The sequence below is a fragment of the Antechinus flavipes genome, chromosome 3 (genome assembly GCF_016432865.1).
Source record: "Antechinus flavipes isolate AdamAnt ecotype Samford, QLD, Australia chromosome 3, AdamAnt_v2, whole genome shotgun sequence".
Taxonomy (NCBI): domain Eukaryota; kingdom Metazoa; phylum Chordata; class Mammalia; order Dasyuromorphia; family Dasyuridae; genus Antechinus; species Antechinus flavipes.
Window position 1 is genome coordinate 479,928,636 of NC_067400.1, and position 21,769 is coordinate 479,950,404.

General features: G+C 34.9%; 1 protein-coding gene across 1 annotated transcript in view; it reads left to right on the forward strand.

Annotated features, from left to right (window-relative positions):
* Positions 1 to 21,769, forward strand: part of CDON (cell adhesion associated, oncogene regulated) — a 55,575-nt gene extending 33,806 nt beyond the window's left edge. Inside the window, exons 18-19 of the mRNA XM_051986724.1 lie at positions 16,127 to 16,380; positions 18,580 to 21,769. Of these exons, the coding sequence (XP_051842684.1) occupies positions 16,127 to 16,380; positions 18,580 to 18,749 (424 nt within the window). The 3' untranslated portion in view covers positions 18,750 to 21,769. The remainder of the gene's footprint in view (positions 1 to 16,126; positions 16,381 to 18,579) is intronic.

Here is a 21,769-nt window from a genome sequence, read left to right on the forward strand (position 1 = left end):
TCAGAAAACCTCCCCAAGAAACCTGCTCCCAGAGAACCATTATATTTTAAAGAAGAGAACACTACAAAGGGCCTTACCCAGTTTCATATATATTTACTAGTAAATGTCTGAGACTGCATTTGAATTCAGTTCTTCTTGACTCCAGGCCCAGGGCACTATCCACTGTGCCTGTCCCTTGCCATTAATGTAGATAATTATTTTTTATATTGCCAAGATTCATCTTTCTATTTTGTTTTGTATTTTTTGACATACTTGTTCCATATTTAAATCTTTGATAGCTCTGTCATTTAAATCTGTAATGATGTTGTGTAGAATTGTGGCAAGTCATATTTTCTCTAATCCTGTTTCCAGCTTTATCATTGTTTTAAGTTTGAATAGCATTGGACAATTAGGAATGTATTATAATAATTGTAACTAGTATTTATATGGTGCCTACTATATACTAGGTACTGAGCCAAGCACTTTGCAAATATTATTTGAGCCTTACAACCTTGCGAAGTATGTGCTCTTATTATCTGCATTTTACAATTGAGGTAACTGATGCATACGAGAATTTTTATCTTCCTGACTCTAGGTCCCATGTTCTATCGCCTGTGCCTCCTAGCTTTATGTCTCGCGCAAATGGTAGTTTATTCATCTTACTTAGTGACTATGTAAGAAGAAAAAAAATTTAAAACAGTGAATTTATTTTAAAACCATTTTATGGTTACCTTCTTGCCTTTTATTAATTTTAATTTGGGATGTGATTATTGTCTTACTTGGTGCATCTGAAGATGGGGCATTATCTTACTATTTATAAATAGGTGATCTTTTTTTAATACTCTTCTTTTCAGTTTTTCTGCAGATATTTATACTGTCGACCATTCCCTTCTGGATACTTTCTTTTCTCTTGACTTCAGAAACACTGATTTCTCTTGGATTTCCTCCTGCCTCTCACATTGCTTCTTGGTTTGATCTCATTTTTCAACTGACCTGCTCTCTCTCTCCAAATGATCTCCTAATTGCCATATTCAGTGTCCTTTACTTAATCCTCATATTTATTGACCTTACTTTGATGATGTTGACCACCCTTTCCACCTGATATTTCCTTCCCCCTGGGTTTGTGTAACAGTATCTTTTCTTGGTTCTTTATTTGATTATTTCTTTTCAGTTTTGTTATTGGATCACCATCAATATCATACCTCCTAACTTTGTATATATTTTTATACTCTCCATAATCTCTTTAGCTCCTTTGGTTGTAATTATCATTTCTTTTAAATTTTTTCATTTATTATTGTTTTCAAAAAGATAGTTTTCTACATTCACCTTTGCAAAACCTTATGTTCATGTTTTTTCCCTCCCTTTCCATCTTCAACCTCCCCTAGACAGCAAATAATCCAATATAGGTTAAACATGTGCAGTTCTTCTAAACATATTTCCATATTTATCATGCTGCACAATAAAAATCAGATCAAAAAATGAGAGAGAAAAAAAAACAAGCAAGCAAACAACAACAACAACAAAAAAAAATGGTGAAAACACTATGGTGTGATCTACATTCAGTCCTCACAGTCTTCTTTCTGAATGCAGATGGCTCTTTCCATCATAAATCTATTGGAATTGGTTTGAATCATTTTATTGTTGAAAAGAGCCAAGTCTGTCAATGTTTATCATCACATAATCTTGTTGTTGCTGTGTACAGTGTTCTTTTGATTCTACTTACTTTATTTAGTAGTATTTCATGTAAATCTCTCCAGGCCTTTTTGAAATCATCCTGCTGATTATTTCCTATAAAACAATATTCCCGTTACATCCATATGTCATAACTTACTCAACCATTCCCCAGCTGATGGGTATCCACTCAGTTTCTAATTCTTTGCCACTACAAAAAGGGCTGCTACAGACATTTTTGCACATGTGTGTTAAGGGACAGGTCAATTCTCCAAGAGCTTCCACAGCTGTGAATCATAGCATCTGAAGGAGTTGCAGGGAAGCCTTTGCTGATACATATGTTGCAGACTGGGAATGAGATAAATTGGAGGCAGAGGGAAGAGGAGAGAGATCAGATAACACAACGGTCTCTCAGTCAGAGAGGTCAGAGAACAGCAACAGCCTCTCAGTCTCCTTGTATCATCCTCTCACAAGAGGAGATCTATTCTGCAGGTCTAGGTTGGATCTCTAGCAGCCCCTGTCAGGTGGGTTCTGTGACATAACACATGTGGGTCCTTTTCTCTTTTTTTTGATCTCTTTGGGATACAGATCCAGTAGAGACACTGCTGGATCAAAGGGTAAGCACAGTTTGATAGCCCTTTGAGCATAGTTCCAAATTGCTCTCCAGAATGGTTGGATCACTTCACAACTCCATCACCAATGTATTAGTGTTCCAGTTTTCCCATATCCCCTCTAGTATTTATCTTTATCTTTTCCTGTCATCTTATCCAATCTGAGAAGTTTGAAGTAATATCTCAGAATTGCCTTAATTTGCATTTTTCTAATCAATTGTGTTATCATTTTAGCATACCTGTTGTCCAGATCTCTATAGCTAGTCCTAAATTCTTTACTGAGTTCCAGTTCTTCACTACCCTATTATCTATTGATAATTTCATATTAGTTTCCTATAGACAGTTCAAAATTTCATATGTGCAACATCAAGTTTTTTATCTTATGAGAGAAATCTATCCTTCTTTTTAATGTTGAAGCTACCATCTTGGAGTCTTCTTGGACTCCTCACTTCTTACTCTCCTAACATTTCCAATCAGCTATCCAGTCTTAAGGATTCTATCTCTATGTTCCTCACAACTGTCCCTGTTGATACTTCTGTACTTGATCACCTAAGCTCAGGATTCATCACCTCTTCTTTGGATTAGTATAAGAGCTTCTTGTTTGGTCTTCTTTCCTATAGTTTCTCTTTTCTCTAATCCATCCTTCACACTTTGTCAAGAGTGATATTCTGAGCTAATATATAAATGTCTAATTATGCTCTTTTTCCTTGCTCTATAAACTCCAGTGGCTCCTTATTTCCCTTATGGTCAAATACAAGCATGTCTGCTTGACATTTAAAGTCCTTCTTATCCATTATACATTTTCAGCCTTTTTATATGTTCCTCACCTTCATTTATTTTCTGGTCCAACCATACTGGCTTTCTTGCCATTATTCACTTAAGACATTCTACCTCCGTACTTGAAATGTTTTTCTTCCTTTCCTTTACCCTTTAGAAACTGTAGTTTCCTTTAAAGGCCAGTTCAAATACTGCATCTTACATTAAGCCTTTCTTGATCCTCTACCTGATGATGAATGCCTCCTCTCCCAAATTAGTTTTTCTTTTTTTTTCTGTATGGATAGGTACACATAAGTTTCTTGATAACTGGACTTTTATTTATGTCTTTAGCATAGTGTCTCTCACATAGTAGGCAATAAAGATTTTCCTTTGATTGATAAAAAGCAGGGTTTTTTCCACCTTCCTTTTCATTTTACAATTCTTTTGATTATTTTGCAAGACTCCAAGCAAAAAAGCCTTTTATATTTGTTTTGTGTACTGCATCTCTGGCCAAGAATTTGTAATTTTCATATTTTAACTTGTGTTCCAGAAAAACAAATCTTTTTTTTAATATGCATCATTTTCTTAACTAGTTATTCTCTTCCCAAATTGCTTTCTCTTCTGAATCCCTTGATTTTTTTTTTAAATAACTTTTTATTGACAGAACCTGTGCCAGGGTAATTTTTTACAACATTATCCCTTACACTCACTTCTGTTCCAATTTTTCCCCTCCTTCCCTCCACTCCCTCCCCCAGATGGCAAGCAGTCCTATACATGTTAAATATGTCACAGTATAGATACAATATATGTGTGCAGAACCGAACAGTTCTCTTGTTGCACAGGGAGAATTGGATTCAGAAGGTAGAAATAACCCAGGAAGAAAAACAAAAATGCAAACAGTTTACATTCATTTTCCAGTGTTCTTTCTTCGGGTGTAGTTGCTTCTGTCCATCATTGATCAATTGAAACTGGGTTAGATCTCTTTGTCAAAGAAATCCACTTCCATCAGAATACATCCTCATACAGTATCGTTGTTGAAGTATATAATGATCTCCTGGTTCTGCTCATTTCACTTAGCATCAGTTCATGTTAAATCTCTCCAAGCCTCTCTGTTGAATCCCTTGATTTCAACAGGCAGCAGGAATGAAAACGTCATCTTTGCTTTAAGTTATCATTCTAACTTGAATGTTGGAAATTTAGGGCAAGGTAAAAAGGGACAGTATTCTTGTCTGATGAAGTACAAGGGAATTATGTTTCAAAGTACATTTAGTCAGCACCACAGATGTGGCTTATCTTTAAGGGATAATTCTATTTAGTTAGTATTAATACTTAAAAATAAATTCCTAAGAGTAATGTGCAATGACATGGTTGCACAATCAGTATAAATATATCTTTGCAAGTAGCTATTACTCAAACAGGAGCCATGGATTGAATAATCCTTTTTGAATATATTATTTTCATTCTTTTAAAATTGTTGTTGTTGTTTTTGTTGTTGTTGTTGTTGTTTTTAAGTCTGATGCCTCCTCCAGTCAACTCTTTTTTTATATCCTTCCCCCCTTCCTCTTTACCTATCTCTTATCCTGGAAAGTAATAAAAGTATCCTAGGACATGTAAACTAAGTTTTAGTTTTCAGCTATATAAAGGTTGAGTTCATGGGATTGATGCTGGATCTGGTCCCATTTAACATCATCTTTGATAATCTGGAAGTGAGAGTAAACAAGACATTAATGAAATTCACAGATGATAATTGAATTGGGAGCTCCCATCAGGAAGGAAGAAGAAATTACATCAGACTTCCTACAGTGACCAAGCAAAGATCAGCCTGGAAAAATGTATAGAATTCATCTGAGAAAAAGCAAGCAGCATTATGATGCTGTGATATAAAAATGAAGTGTAAACAGACTTGAAAGAAGATAGTCTTGGAAAACATGGACAACAAATGATCTTCAATTTCTCTGTAATGACAACCCAAAAGAAATGATTGTCTCATCGGACTGGGTATATTTAAAGAACACACATGTCAATGAGTCAGTTGATAAACATTTATTTAATATCTTCTTTGTGCTAGTGTGCTAAGCACTGGGGATACAAAGAAAGGCAAAAGTTACATGGAGAATAATAATCAACAGAGGAAATAATCAAGAAAGCAGAATCATAAAATTAAGCTGAATTAGTAGACAAAGATGAAGAGGGAGAGCATGTATTCCATGTATGAGAAGCAGCCAATGAAATGCTTGGAATTGGATATAGAGTATCTTGTTCAAAGAAGAGCAAGAAGGGTAGTGTCACTGGATCAAAGGATATGTAAAAGAGAATAAAATATAAACTCATTTTATCCCAAAGGTGATAGCCACTAAAGTTTATTGTGGAAGAGCATAACAAGGTTAGACTTATACTTTAGAAAATCATTTTGAGAATCAAGCTCAATACTTGGCTCCCTGTCTTTTGCTATTCCCAAAATCTAACCTTAGGGACTTGAGCTTAACATGTTGATGTTTACTCAAATACCTTTGCTTTATAGATCAAGTATCACTTCCTTCACTAGATCTTTCTCTCTTCAACAGGTTCATGTTCTCTCTGCCCCATCACTGTATTTTTTGTAAATATACTCGATATTCTTATGTGTGAAGATAGTATATTTTCCCAGTAGAATGTAAACTTCCTGAAATTAGGAATTTTCTCGACTTTTGCATTTATATCTTCAATACCTAACATAATATCTGATATGTAATATGCATGTAAATAAATGCTTATTTGTTGAAATGCTTGTTGATTTCAACTGACTTATATAACAGTTTTCATATAACATCTATAGGGAAAAGAAGAGCAAAGCTACCCAATCGGTCAACATTTACCAAATGCCTACATTGTGTAAAGCTATGTGCTTGACAGTGGGAATTCAAATACAAAGAATGAAATAATTCCTACTTTCAGGGAGCTTACATTTGAATGAGGGAAAAAACTATGTATAAAAATATATGTGCATATATATACTATATATATATATATATATATATATATATAGCACAAATATAATCAGCCAACACATTCATGAATAAATGTATGTGTGTGTATTCATAAAAATGTGTGTGTATATAAGAAATAGTTAAATACAGGGGATTCTATAAGATTCAGGGAAAAAGAAAATATATTCTAGGAATGAGAGATTAATGAGTCACAAAGAGAGTAGAAGATTGTGAGTGAGAGAGATCAGATCAGTTTGACTGAGTCACAGTGCACAGGAAGGGAAGGAATGTCCACTAAAGCTAGACAGCTAGAACCAGGTTATATAGGGCCTATAAACTAAACAGAGGAGTATCCTAGGAAGCCACTGGAATTTATGGAATAGAAAAGTTCTGCACTTCTGGTTCATTTCTCTCCTGGCATTATTTTTGACTCTTTTGAATTTTTCTACCCTTACTACAACTGTCTTCTCACCCTAGAGATACCTGTATCCTTGCAGCCCCCTCCTTCAATTGGCAAGTCCCCATAGGGAGTCTCTATTTGATAAAATACCTAGACTGGACTTTTAAGCCCATGTAGGACATGATTCTCATGTAGGTGCCTTTCCCCAACTTTCATGTTTCATCTGCCTTTTACTTGATGAATTCCTTTATTTAAATGAAGGGGTAAGGACTATCCTTTTGTCTGTAATTTACATATATATATATATATGGCATATAACAGTACAAGCTCTTTATGCATGCTAAATCTGTTTATATAAGACTTTGTCTGCAGTGTGTAAGATGAACTTGAAGAGAAAAAACTTAAGGCAGGGAGGCTATTTTGCAGGCTACTACAATAAATCTAGAGAAGACCTGATGAGAATCTGAACTAAGTTAGTAGCTGGGTGAGTAGGGAGAAGAATTGTGTGAAAGAAATTATATGGAGGTGGGAACAGCAAGATTTGGCAAGTGATGGCATATGTAGAGTACAGAAATGTGAAGAATCCAGGATAATGTTGAGATTATGAACTTGAGACACTGGAAGGATGAGGATGCCTTCAAGAGGTATAGGGAAGTTTGGAGAGTGTTTGCGGAAAAGATAATTAGTTCAGTTTTAGATGTGTGGAATTAAGACATTTTCATGATATACAGTTTGAAATAAAGAATTGAGAATATACTCAATAAATAAATAAATAACAAATATACAGAGTATTTTATTGAGTGTCAAGAGCTTAGAAAGATACATGGTCCATACCCTGAAAGGAATTTGTCATTTGACAAGAAAGATACCATAGATAAATTTTATACTGTGTATGTGTAATAATGTTGTCTATTTGTAAGTGTTTTCAACCATGGTACCCAATTCAGAAGAGATTTAAAAGTATAAGTGTAGTCTTTTGAGGATATCTAATATACTTGAGCAAGTACCAGAATGCCTCATGTAGATTCTCTAATTGCCTAGTTTATAATCCTTACAGTGAATAACACAAAACATTCTGTTCAGAGGATGGGATGGGGAGCATTTTTAGCAAGAAGCTCTAATAAACCTTAAGTCATTTTCCTACCTTCAATTAGTAAACCAGACTTCCCCTTTACTGTGTAATATTTTTAGCCCAGTGACTAACTGGAAACCAACCCAAAAAATTCAGATGTATTTTGTAGATGTTTGCTGTGGGAATAACTTTGAACCCAGATATGATATATTATGCAGAATGTGTGTGCAATCTATTCTTATACTACTTATTAATTTGATTCTTTCAGCTTGTTTTAAGTGTAATATTTTGGTTGTTATATGATCCTTCTCAGAAAATAAGAACTCTTTTAGGCAATTGTTTGGAATCCATATCAATAAAAGGATTATTATCTCATGCTGCATTTAATTTAACCATATATATTCCCAACATAATATTTTTGTTCCTTTAGTAAATTAAATTCTTCTGTGTTTTTATCTAGTTTATGATCTATAAATATCATCATTTTGTTCTGATACATTGACACAGTTGAAATTGAATTTATATGATCAATGATGGACAGAAGCAGCTACACTCAAAGAAAGAACACTGGGAAATGAATGTACTCTTTGCATTTTTGTTTTTCTTCCCAGGTTATTTTTACCTTCTGAATCCAACTCTTCCTGTGCAACAAGAGAACTGTTCGGGTCTGCACACATATATTGTATCTAGGATATACTGTGCCATATTTAACATGTATAGGATTGCTTGCCATCTAGGGGAGGGGATGGAAAGAGGGAGGGGAAATATCGGAACAGAAGTGAGTACAAGGGATAATGTTGTAAAAAATTACCCAGGCATAGGCTCTGTCAATAAAAAGTTATAACTAAAAAAAAAAAGAAAGAAAGAAATTGAATTTAAAAGGGATTCCATTTGATCATATTATTCAAATAAATTAGTGTTTGAGTGCTTATATATTTACAGCTCAGAAAACTGAATGATTTTGAAGTTTTTGTATATGTTGAAAATTGAGTTGAAGTTATTTGAAATATCTGAATCAAATTATCCAGAGAAAATATTTGAAAATCTTCTATTATTCAAAGGAACAATACATTTGTTCCCAAGGTAGGGAAAACAGTTATAACATAACATAAGAAATTGTACCATAATTCAAGTTGTACTTGATTGCACTGATGCCACATATATAGATAATTTTATATAAAATTTCTGCATATTATTTTTAATCATTTATTACATATAAACAACTGACTACTTTATAAAATATTGTTCATGCATTGTAGTGTTTTCAAGGCCTGTCCAGATCTTTTTAGTTCTAGACAGTTAAACTTCACCTTTATTACCTGACAAAAATATTTTACAAGCAAACTTGTCATTTTGCAAGGCTGTCCTTGCAATTCATTTTTAAGTCTCCAATTAGATCCTTTGATTTTAATGCAAGAATCAATCGGAAAGACTAAAGGCATCCCATTGTTAGGTAAGCCCTTGCTTTTCTGTTGAAATGTCAAAAATTTGATCATCCGTTAATGATAGACCCTTCTAAAAGTCATTGTTTGATCTAAATATTTATTTTTTCAGATGGCTACACTGATTTCCCAGATATCTTTAAATTGTGGCAAATATACTTTACTTAATTAAAACTTCCTTTTATAATAGATAATTTTGTTGCAGTTTAGATTCATGTCTTCCTACTACCTTCCTATGTCTTCATGTTTCCTCATTTGAAAAGAAACAAGAAATAGTGTTGCAGAAGCATAGTAATTCATTCTGTTTCTTTAGCACTTGACAAAACACTAATTTTTCAGAAAGTTTTTCATATATGACGACTAAAGCTGCTTTTTTTTTTTTTTTGTAGCTTCCACCCACTTCTCCAAATTCTGTCCTCTGCAATTAAGTAGAAGAAGTTTAGTTCTTCCTAGTTCTACCATCCCTTGCCTCTTTTTGTATCCTGGTATATAGATACCAGAGACATATTTAATAATTGTTGACTGATATTGATCATATCTCTTAAAATACCCTGTCATATCCCTTCACCTCTACCTCATTGTTTCTTCTCCTGGTTAATAGCTCCATTTCCTTCCATATATTCTCATAAAGATGGTCTCAATCCTGAATGATTTTCCTAGAGCATTGTCAAACTTATAAATACCCTCTCTAAAATATGGTACCCAGAACTGAACACTGCAGATGGACTGTTCCCTAACCACAGTCCTCTCTTTTTTGTACTTGCAGTCAGACGTTTCATTTGTCTGTGTTAAACTTAATCTTATTAGATCTGACCCAGCATTCTCATCTACAGCTGATTTTGGAATCCTGACTTAGCAATCAATATGTTGACTATAAATTCTATATTTGTCCTCCATCTATGCTAGTGATTCATAATTTTTTGGGGGGTTAATGAAACAGCAAAGGTGTAAAATACACAGCACAATAATCCTGAATATGGCCAGAATGAAATTAAAACATAATTGGGAATATTTAACAAAATAAAAAAATACGGTAAAACATAAGTGATGTTAACATGATTTTCTAAGTCAATATGTGGCTCATATTAATCATTGTACAGTTTAATGGCACAGTTTCTATTTGATTTTAATACCATTGTCATATAATATTATTCTTTTTTTTTTTCATTTGTTCAACAAGATTTTATTGGAAGACACTTATTAGTTCTAGGTATACAAAAATAATTGGTTTTACTATTCCAGGCATATGCAGAGATATAGCTATTTTTTGTTACAGTAAATTCCAGTAGAATGAAGATCTTTGTATTAATTATAATATTTTCTAGTTATTGGCGATATCATTGTTAATAACACTGAACTGAGGAATCAGGATACATGATTGAATCATAACACCTCTCAGTGCGGCATTTTCTTATTTGTATAAATAAGGACAAAGAGTTTGGGCTTGATTAATTCTAAGCTCTCTTCCAGTTCTAAAGTTCTATTATTATGTTTCAAGAAATATTTTTGACATAGAAAAATCTTGGTACAATGAAAGAATCAGGACAGTGCCAGGGAATTTCCTTTTTTTTTTTTTTTTTTAAATTTAATTTTATTTAATAATAACTTTGTATTGACAGAATCCATGCCAGGATAATTTTTACACAACATTATCCCTTGCAATCACTTATGTTTCGTTTTTTCCCCTCCCTCCCTCTAATATTATTCTTTAATCAGAAGATTCATACTGATAATTCCAAGTGTAAGTACTCTTTAGTTGATATACACGTAGCTAAAACTAGTTTGCCAAGCTATACTCATCGAGCACCAAGTTATATATAAAATCTTAAATAGCATAGGGGGACTGTCTTTGAGACTGTCAGCTGCAGACTCTTTCCAATTTGACATCTAGCTATTAGTGATTACTTGAATGCAGATATTCAACCAATTCTGAAACTACCAGACTCTGTTGTCATCTAGGCCATGTCTTTCCATCTTGTCTACATCATTTCCTGATTTGTCGGTCAGTCTAATAACTATATCAAAAAAGAAAAGAAAATTAATCCTATGCCATCTGTTTGTCTCCATTAATAATTTTCACCGTGGCTGTGCCAGGACATAATTTAAATAGTATTATTCCATTGACCTAATAATCTAGTTTCACATATTTATAAGGAGAAAAATCATCTAGTCTAGTGAATACCCAAGGCCTGAATTTATCATGTTTACCTCCTTTTTTATCCCATTCCATTTCAGAACATCTACAATTATCTTCATTCCTTGAATTGAATTCTTTGTTGGAAATAGATGGTAAATTCCATTCTCCAAACGTATAGTGTTATAAGACCCTACTCTATATAGCTAGAAGTTCCCTTTTAAGAGGAGGATTTAGCAAAGTATTCACCCATGCTTTCATTTTGAGTTGTTGCAAATAGTAGTTGATCTTTTTTTTTCCCTATTAGCTCATTTCCTCTTAATATTTTACTGGTAGTGCCTATGATGGTGATATTTGGTGTAGTTTACTTTTACCAAAGAGTCAATCTTTTACATTCTTTTTCTTTTCATTGCTTTTAGAATATATAGTTGCAGAAATAGCAAGAAAGATTAAGTAGTCTGTCCAGAATTGCATAGCAAGTTAGTATCAAAACCTGGGCTAGATCCCAGATCCCTTGACTGCATATTATTCAATGCTTCATTTACTACCTCAAAACAGAAATATTAGATTACTGATCTGGAAGTCTTATGGTCAGTTTATATGTCAACAATGTAGGCAGAAGATCATATCGGTCACCCATAGAAATAAATGGTTGTGAAATTCTTCCAGATCTTTTCCTCTATCAAATTTTGTGTATGAAACCATATACATGGTATGTAATACAGCAAAAAAAAAAAAGTCTCTGTTCTTAAGGAGTTCATAGTCTAAGGAGAGAGACAACATACAAACAACTATCTCTGAAATTTATGTATACAAAATAGATTGAAGATAATCAACATAGGGAAAGTGCTAACATTAAGAGGAATTAAGAAAAGCTTCTTATAGAAGATGGGATTTTTATTTAGAACTTAAAGTCAGGGAATAGAGGGACGCCTAGTCATGAGGGATAGCCAATGAAATCCTGGAGTTGGGAGATGAGTGTCTTATGAAAGTAATGTTAAAAAAAAAAAAACCTCACATATCCATAAGATGTTACATTGCATCTAGGTTACAATAGAAATGAACATGCATATGGAACCCTAAGCCAGTGGAAAGACTTCACAATGCAAACAGAAGTTTGTATCTTTATGAAATTGTGACAAAGAGAGGAGGAGAAATAGAAATCTTCATCTAAATGGGAATGGCAGAGGAGGAGAAATAATGAATAATTAATATGGCAAAAGCAACATTCTTCTTCCTTGGAAACTACTAGACTATGAAGATATGATGTTCTGCCTGCCTACAAAGATCCCAGCTGCATAAGCAGTTTACCAGTCTAGTGTAGACTGACTGACACCTAGCTTAATTCCTAAAGAAACACAGGGAATCTAGTTGGGGGTTCAAACAACAAATTATGTCAACTCAGGGGAATGCTTCATCCTTACCATATTCATAATCTCTTACATACTTTAGGTCTAGTGTTTCTGGAAAATAGGACAACTCAAAAGACAAGTTCAGGGGACCCTTTAACATTCCTTAATGAGAACAAACAGCAAGCCAATATCATTGCAGAATATGTAGGTAGAGAATAGAAGGAAGATAAGTGTAAAGAAACTTAAAAGGTAATAGAGGTCAGGATAAGAAGGGTTTTGAATGCCAAGCAGAAGATTTTATATGACAAGAGATAATAGGGAGCCAGTTGGAGTTTATTGAATGGTATTGAGAGTGGAGAATGGATTGGAGTTGGGAAAGACTTGTGGCAGACAGGTGACATGACTTTCCCAGAGTAGCACAATTAGTACCTGAGACTGGGTTTGATTTCAGGACTTTCTGACTCCAAGCCTAGGGTACTTTTCAGTTTACCTCTAAGCTTTAGCCTACAGCACTGTGGTGGGTGGTTTGGAAACAGTAGAAAGGGAAGAAAAGTTTAGAAAGGCCTGTAGAAGGAGATGATAGTGAAACTTAAGTGGATGTGTCAAATAATGGGTGGAAGAAGGAGCAACACGATTCTTTCACTGATTAAATAGGAGAAGTGAGGGAAATAGAAGGTATAGAACATGAGACTATGTGGGAACACTGACAAAGAGTAAAATCAGAAAAAGGAGTAGATATTTGGAAAAGAACAATAAATACAGACCACTCAACTGGTTTTTGGAAAACAATGTATTTGTTTGCCAGCTTTTCATCTCAAGATGAGGATACTGTAAATATGTGTTGAGGTTACCTTCAAGCCCTCAAGTCACTTCTAAATCTGGTCTGGATTTTTATTGTGTATTATTCAGAAATTAAAATTGCAGCCATCCTATTGGACTAAAATTATGTTCTATATACAAGTGCCTGACAAAATTTTTGTATGTCAGACAACTTGCCTAAGTTCCAGGATTATATTAAACATGTGGTGAGTGTTTTTTAGCTTGATTAAATTTGGAATTTTTAATTAAGAATCTGGCCTATTGACAGGTATCTCCTTTGTTTTTCAGATTTAGGAATCTCTCCATATTTCCCATTTGCTGATTTCATAATTTGAACTAATAGAAAAGATCTAATCTCATTTGCCCAGATTCACTTCTTATTTTTCATATGCTGCAGTGACATATTGGAAGGGAAGAAATCTTTTTTTTTTTTTTGCTTTAACTATATTTATTTGTTTTTTTTTAAATAACTTTTTATTGATAGAATACATGCCAGGGTAATTTTTTACAGCATTATCCCTTGCATTCACTTCTGTTCCGATTTTTCCCCTCCCTCCCTCCCTCCCCTCCCCCAGATGGCAAGCAGTCCTTTACATGTTGAATAGGTTACAGTATATCCTAGATATAATATATGTGTGCAGAACCGAACAGTTTTCTTGTTGCACAGGGAGAATTGAATTCAGAAGGTAGAAATAACCCGGGAAGAAAAACAAAAATGCAAGCAGTTTATATTCATTTCCCAGTATTCTTTCTTTGGGTGTAGCTGCTTCTGTCCATCTTTGATCAATTAAAGCTCTCTTTATCGAAGAGATCCACTTCCATCAGAATACATGGAGGGGAAGAAATCTGAGGATTCTTCATTTTTCTTCCCTCCTGGCCCTGGTTCCAGTGTCACTAGTGTATCTTATGTGTTTATCATCTCACATACACAAGTCAAAACCAAATTACCAAAACATTTTCCCACAAACTTTGCCTCTCCCTCCATTTACAAGAGCATCAAACACAAGCTCTTAGAGAAAGATAGCAGAAAAAAAGAAAGGCAGAGCTGAAGTGACAATTTGAAGTCTTCTAATAAAATTCAGTATTTAATTTTGCCGAAAATGATTAAATTGACAAGTTTTTTCTAAGTTTAACTCATTGTATGATCCCTGGGCAGTGTTTTGTTGCATCTTTCTCCAGATTCTTTAGTTTTGTTATCTGAGGCTTTTACCCTGTTTCTTGGGGCCTCATGACCCCACTGGCCTTGACCATTGGCTAAGGCCTCTTCCGTGTATATGGTATTGATAGAAATGCCAAAACTAAAGTGGAAGGAGAGTTGGTGCATAATTTTTTTTGTTTGCAAATAGCTCTGCATTCAGTGCAGCCTCTGAAACTTAGATTCAACAAAATACGGATTAATTCTCTGCCAGTTGTGCTAATTTTGTTCTAACAATCAACACCAAGAAAATATAGATGCTCCACCAATCAGCACCACACCAGCTATATGTGGGACCATCAGTCACAGAAAATAGAGAAGTTTTGAATACTATGGATAAATTCAGTTACCTTGGCAGTATATTTTCTATGTATACACATTGATAATGAACTTGATGCACAAACTTTGCCAGAGCTAGCTCAATATTTGGGAAGCTCCAAAGGAAAATGTGAGGGAGAAGAGATATCAGACTGCCTATCAATCTGAAGATTTACGGAACTGTTGTGCTGACCTTGTTGTTATTATGCCTGTGAAATCTAGACAGTATACCAGGGCCATACCAGGAAAGTGAATGCTTTCATGTGAATTGTCTTAGGAGGATTCTGACGATCATCTGTCAAGATGAGGTACACTGAGGTCCTTTCTCAAACTGACATGCCAGACATTCAAACTCTATTGCAGATTGTACAACTCCAGGGGCTGGCCATTTTGTTTGAATGCCAAATGTAGGCTTGCCCAAAAGATGGTTTACAGAGAATTTACACAATACAAATGCTCACATGATCAGAAGCAGCAATATAAGGACACTTTCAAGGTCTCTCTGAAGAACTTTGGAATTGATTGCATGGTATGGGAGACACTGGCACAAGACTATCCAGTATGGTATCCCTCATCAAAGAAGGTGCTGTGTTCTGTAGCCAAAAAAGAATTGCAGTAGCTCAAAAGAAATATGAGATGTACAAATTTAGAGAATCCCCCCCCGCCAAGTATTCATATGACCTATTTATTTTTGCTTGACTTGTGGTAGAGCATTCTGAACTCATAATGGTCTAATCAGCTACAGTTGGACACACTGTGACTTGACTCTAACATTGTGATGTCATTTTGGTCTTTGAGAAAGGATAACAAGCAATTGAAAGAAGTGAGTTTTTTTTCATCACGTCTTCAACATACATCTTCGATCTTTCATATTTGATACCATGAGTCTATTGAACTGAGACAAAGAGTGCATTTGTGACAAGCTATTAAAAAGTTCTAAATGTTTAAAATATTGGAGTATTATTAGCTCATTTGATTATTGACATCACGCTTCTTTTGTAATTGGACTTCAGCTAAGATTTTTGACTGATGTCTCAAATTATGAATGTTTTTGTAACTAATAATTACAGTGCTGTAACTATAAAGTGCCAATGTCTTGATTTCATAGTGCCATAAATTTAAAATTCAAAATGACTTCAGGAGTTATATAATCAACCCCTTCTCATGTTACAAATGAGGAAACTAAGGTCTAGAGAGGTAAAGTGATTTGCCTGATTTTATACAGGTAAGTAAGTGGCAAAGCCACTACAAACCAAGAGCCCCTAGCTCCAAGTTATCATTTTTGTGGCTCACTCTTGCCAATTTCACTGTGCTCTTTCTCTTTTTATATACTGTTACACATAGAAAATGTCTTTGCTGTAGCTCATATTGGACACAACTGTAACAGCTTGCTCTGAATTAAACATTTTAGGTGTTTCACCAAAACCAAAGGCACTTTCAGCAATGGTTCCCTTCCTGTGATCCCGATGGTAGCACCTTATCAGCCAGATAGCTTAGAGATGAAACCCCTGAGTCACATGATGGTACCCATGTGCCTCGCCTCCACAGTTCCAGAATGTGGTGAATTACCTGAAGAGGGCATCAAGGACAAAGTGGTACCAGCATCCACCCAGCATCCTTGCTGTCAAGAAAACATGAAGCAAATCAACTCAGACTGCACAGAAGGTGAGCAGAATTCAGCAAAGCTGAGGAAGTAAACTTTGGATTTCTAAATAAAGCCTACTCTAACATATAGATAGCGATATATCAGAAACTTAATTTTTGATTGAATTGGGGCATACATACTTTCAGAGGTAGAATCATAAATATCTCTCAGAGGATTGAGTTAGGGTGTGGTCTTATAAGATCATAAATAATAATCTTAAATATATCATAGTTGCTATTTGGACCAAAGACTATACTGGAGATGGCAGATTTTGGCGATAATGTGAATTGTACCTGCTCCTGTAATTTTTTCTTAAAGATAGTTAACTTGACACTTTTTGAGGTTATGCCTTCAGATAGTTGGTATTTCTTTTTAATCCCAATTCTATCACTCAACAAACATCTCTTCCTTTAAATCTATCATGTTCCAAGCACTGGATATAAAGCAAAAACAAAACGAAACAAACAAAGAAATCTGTCCTTGCCTTTAAGAAATATGCATTTTAAAGAGGGAAACATGATTATTAAAAAATAGAATATATAAGATACCAGTAGAATAGATGGAGAGGAGAAACCTTTCTGCAGGAGGTTATGTTTGAAAGATTCAGGGAGCTGGAATTCCAAGAGGAAGAGCATTCCAAGCCCTGGGAAAAAGCAGTGTGAGAGCAAGAGAGACAAGATAGTGTGTCATGTGCAATGACAGCAATGATGCTGACCTGGCAGGACTGCAAGGTGTCTGCAAAGGTGCAGCATATGAGAAAACTGAAAAAGTAGTAAGAATCCAGATGGTGAAAAGCTTTAAATACCAAACAAATGAGTTTAATTTGACATTAAAGATAAGATGGAGTCCTTGGAGTTTGAGTGAGATAACTTGGTCAGATGTGCACTTTAGGTCACCACTGGCAGCTGTGTAGAAGATAGACTAGAATAGGAAGAGAGTCGAGCTTGTGAGATTCATTTTAGGGGTATTACTATAATCCAATCAACAAATCATGAAGGACTTAGCTTAGGAGATGTCTGTGTAAATAGAAAGAAAGGAATAATGTACATGAATTTTTATGAAGAAAAGAAACAACAGGATTTGGTACATATGGAATGAGAGAGAGGAGTCAAAGATGGCACTGAAATTACAAATGTAGATGGCTGGGAGGGTGGTGGTAGCCTAAACAGTAATAAGGTGAGCTGGGGTGATTTGGGGAAAATAATTTTGTTTTGGTTATATTGAATTTGAGATGCCTATGGAACAGTCCTGTTCAAATTGTCTAATGAGTAATGGCTCTGAGGGACTGGAGTTTAGAGAGAGACTAGGGCTAAATATATAGATCTCATAATCATCAGAATAGAGATGGTAGTTGAACCCACAGGAACTGATGAAATTATCAAAAAGTGGAGAAGAATAGAATTTTAGACTATCACGCACAATTAATGAACACATTATGGATAAAGATTTAACAAATGAAATTTTATATACATAGAAGGTATAAACTAAGACAAAAGAGGATCATGGACGCCTAGAGAGGAGAGAGTATCTAGAAGGAGAAGCTGATCAATTGCAGCAAATACTGCAGTGAGGAGTGAGAGAAAACCATTAGATTTGGCAATTAAGAGATCATCAGTAACTTTTTTTTATTTTTTATTTTTTTGGCTGAGGCACTTGGGGTTAAATGAATTGCCCAGGGTCATACAGCTAGGAAGTGTTAAGTAAATGAGACCAGATTTGAACTCAGGTCCTCCTGACTTCAGGGCTGGTGCTGTATCCACTGTACCACCTAGTTGCTCCTATCATCAGTAACTTTGAAGAGAGCAGTTTCTGATGAATGATGAGTCAGAAGTTAAATTGGAGAAGAAAGGAAAAGAAATGGAGGCATTTAATGTAGATAGCTTTTTCAAGGGAGGTAAATTACAAGTTCTACTAGAGATAATAGGATCTAGTGGGGGAGAGGGGTTAAGATTGGGGGAGGTCTGGATGTGTTTGTAGGCAAAAGAGAAGAAACTAGTAGATATAGAGAAACTAAAGATTAGATCAAGAGTGGGTTTGATACTAGGGTTGATTAGCTGTAGAAGACAGGCCATATTGGGATTAAATATTTTAAATGACCATGCTTAACCTAATAGTCTATGGTTCATATCTCTTCATTTGTTACTCTTGAGTTATTGAGTGTGCCTTGAAGACTTTCCCTTTTCGTATTTCTTATTCCTTCATATTCCTTTGCCTTCCAGGAGACAACTGTCTACATTCTGAAACGGAGAATCACGTTTTAAGTTGGAGCTCCCTTATTTTGCCATCTCTCTTCAAGGGACAGCAAAGCTGTGAAAAGACAGCTTGGTCTAATGCTGATATTACAGTTGACAGTACTTCAAGGGATCTTCGACAATCCCAGGAAACCTGAATGTGTACAAGTGACTTTGTTCCCACTTCAAGCCAATAACTGCACAACATGGACATGGGAAGGGACTACAGAAAAGACATTAATTCAAAACAGAGAGAAAGTTATTATTTATTTTCTTGGAGTAGTATTGTCATTTGAATGTATCTTAAAATGTTTGCCTTTTTATATTATTTATGCCTTGAAAAATTCCCTTTCCCATTCCCTTTTCCCTCACAGTGCAAAGCAGTGTTGTTCTATATAGTTTTAAAAGAATTTGAAAGCCAATGGAATTTCCATATTTTCCAATAATCTTAATTATGGGAAGAATCCATTTATAGAGAATCTTGATTGTTGGCAGTTAGAGCCATGGCAATTGCACAGGTATTTTGAAGTTTGCTGCCAGTTATATTGTTGTCAAATGGAGAGCTATATAATAGGTGAGGTATTTTTGCAGCAAGATCTGGGGACATTCTAAAGTCACTCACAGTTTAGTGTTTTATAAGGGACCCCTTGTCCTTGTAGATCTGACACACATGAACTGTGAGAGTGCTGATCACTTAAATATTGGAATATTGAATTGCTTTCTCTCTATAGTTGAACACAAGTCTGGTTGCACTTTCTAGGTAGGCATCCAGAAACGGACTAGGAGGAACAAGAACCCTCTGAATATTTAATTTAGTAGACAGTAAGATGCAAGGTTTCTCTCCCCCCCTGCCCCCCCAAAAAAAATTGGTGACCATTTTAAAAGGGTAGAAAGAAAACCAAACTTTACAAAGTGGATTTGAGAAAAGACCATACAGTTAAAGAAGGGGAGGGAGGAATGTAACTCCTCTCTAAGGACCTTTAGTCTGATACATGAATTGAGGCCAAGGTATACCACTTTATCTAAAAGAAGACACTTTCCAACTCTTAGTATGGCCAATTGCTTAGAAGGTATAAGTGTTTAAGGAAAAGAAGTAGGCATCAGGAGTCAACCCTATTCATTGAGATGGGAGAAGACAAGTTGCAGGTGATTTGCTGATCCTATGCATTCTTTATAGAGATGTCATCATAGTAATAAACAAGCATCTAGAGCTTTAGGCAGCAAGGCCTGTAAATCTTAGTTACTATTGCCTCTGGGTATTTCTCCCTCTCCTTCCTTTAGAAAGAAGAAAATCGGTGATAAGAATGTTCCATAGCAAACTTGAGTCAAACTCTTGTAGAATGTTGTTCCTAGTTTAAGTTTCATATCCCTTGGGGAGGGGGAGAGGAGATGGGAAACAGAAGGTCTCTTCATCAGAGACCCTCATTAAATGTTTTCTAAGTTGAATTAAGTTGTGCAAAGTTTTATGCTTCAAGAGGGGAAAAAGAATGATTCTTCTAAAATGACAACATATCTAAAAACAGTAATGTATTTAAAAATCTGTCTATACAAATGCATAGATATTTCTATTAATGTCTATATATTTTGTAGGTAGAATCTCCAGTGAAAATGTTTTGTTTGATTTTGTTCACTATGCAAGAGTTATTCCCAGTAGAAAATAATTATTGCAGTTTCATGGTAGGGCAGTTGGGGATATTACTGGACAAACAGGTTCTACATTCCAGATGTTCATGTTTGCAATATGCTGGGTTTATTCTTCATGGTCCTCAGATTCATTTAGTTTTGGTTAGGGATGGGCACCCCCTTGACTTCTTGTGCCTAGCTGGGTACAACCTCCTACAACACAGAATATGAAAACAAGCTCCCTGTTTTCAAAGTAATCTGTTGTGATCTTATCAGAATAGGATACTAGAGAACTGCTAGAGGGCTGTGGAGTGAATGCTTGTTGGCAGCCATTGGGGTCAGTTTGATTCAGAAAACTAAGAAGTGGGTTAGCATGAGCCGAGGGTCATAAACTGCGTTAAAAGAGTTAAGTTTGGAGATGGGATTTGCCCACAAGGGGGAGAATGCTTAACCCTACCTTGTTAGTACAATCTCATCATGGACTGCTTTATTTATATTATTAATAACACTGTTTTAAGTGTTGTCCTTTTTATTGTATTTTATTTATAAAAAATATTTTATATATATATATATATATAATTGCCTTTATGTTTAGGACTTGTGAGTTCTAACCAACCAATGGACCATTGTGAGCCTGTAAATCCTGCACAGCTCCCAAAATAACTGGGAGCAATCTATTATATTCACTTCTACTTTAGTATCATTTCGCCAGGAAATAAGATGATATAATACAGAGATGGCCAAAATTTATAAGAGATCTGATCTGATTGAGCTGTTTGCTGTTACCTATGTATTCTTTGGCCCATGCTGTTCTTGTCTGAGGCATTGATTTCATTAACGAAAGCACTACTCTATATCCTATGTTGATAGAGCTGTATGCTCTATTGCCTATTTATTTGCTGCTCATTCCTTGCACAGTATGAAAAATTAGATTCTCCCTTGTATACTTTTTTATATGTACTATTAGGGTTTGAAAATATTGTACCATTTCTTCCCAGAGTTTTTTTCCTATCCATTGTAGTTTTATGTTTGCATATTTAATTCCAAGTTCTTCCCCTCACTATTCCTTCCACTCAAACACTCAAAGTATCATTTGTATCATTTCCTGGTGAATCTAATGCAGATTGTCTGCATATGACTTGTATACTTTGCAGGAGGCAGGCTAAATAGCAATTAATGACTTTGATCATGATCTTTTTGGAAAGCCTTGCAACATGAGTTACTTTCTTGATAGTATTAAGATTGTAAGGACTTTTGTATGGAATCCTGGTTGATCCCTTTTCACAAATCCACTCAAGCTACAGTACTGCCTAGAAGAGAAATTTTATATTTGAGTTTCACCTATGTTGCTGTCTTTGAAAACAATGACATTGAGGTGCATGTTTTGTATCATATAGAAAAAGTATGTTATATTTTCCTAAAAACAAACAAACAAAAAGTTGTAATTTTGTTTTTGAAATTGTACATATTTTAAAAGATGTAGTTTTGGCAGGTGAATTATGTTTTTTTAAATTGTTGGTATGATTTACATTAAAGAGATTGCTGCTTTGATACA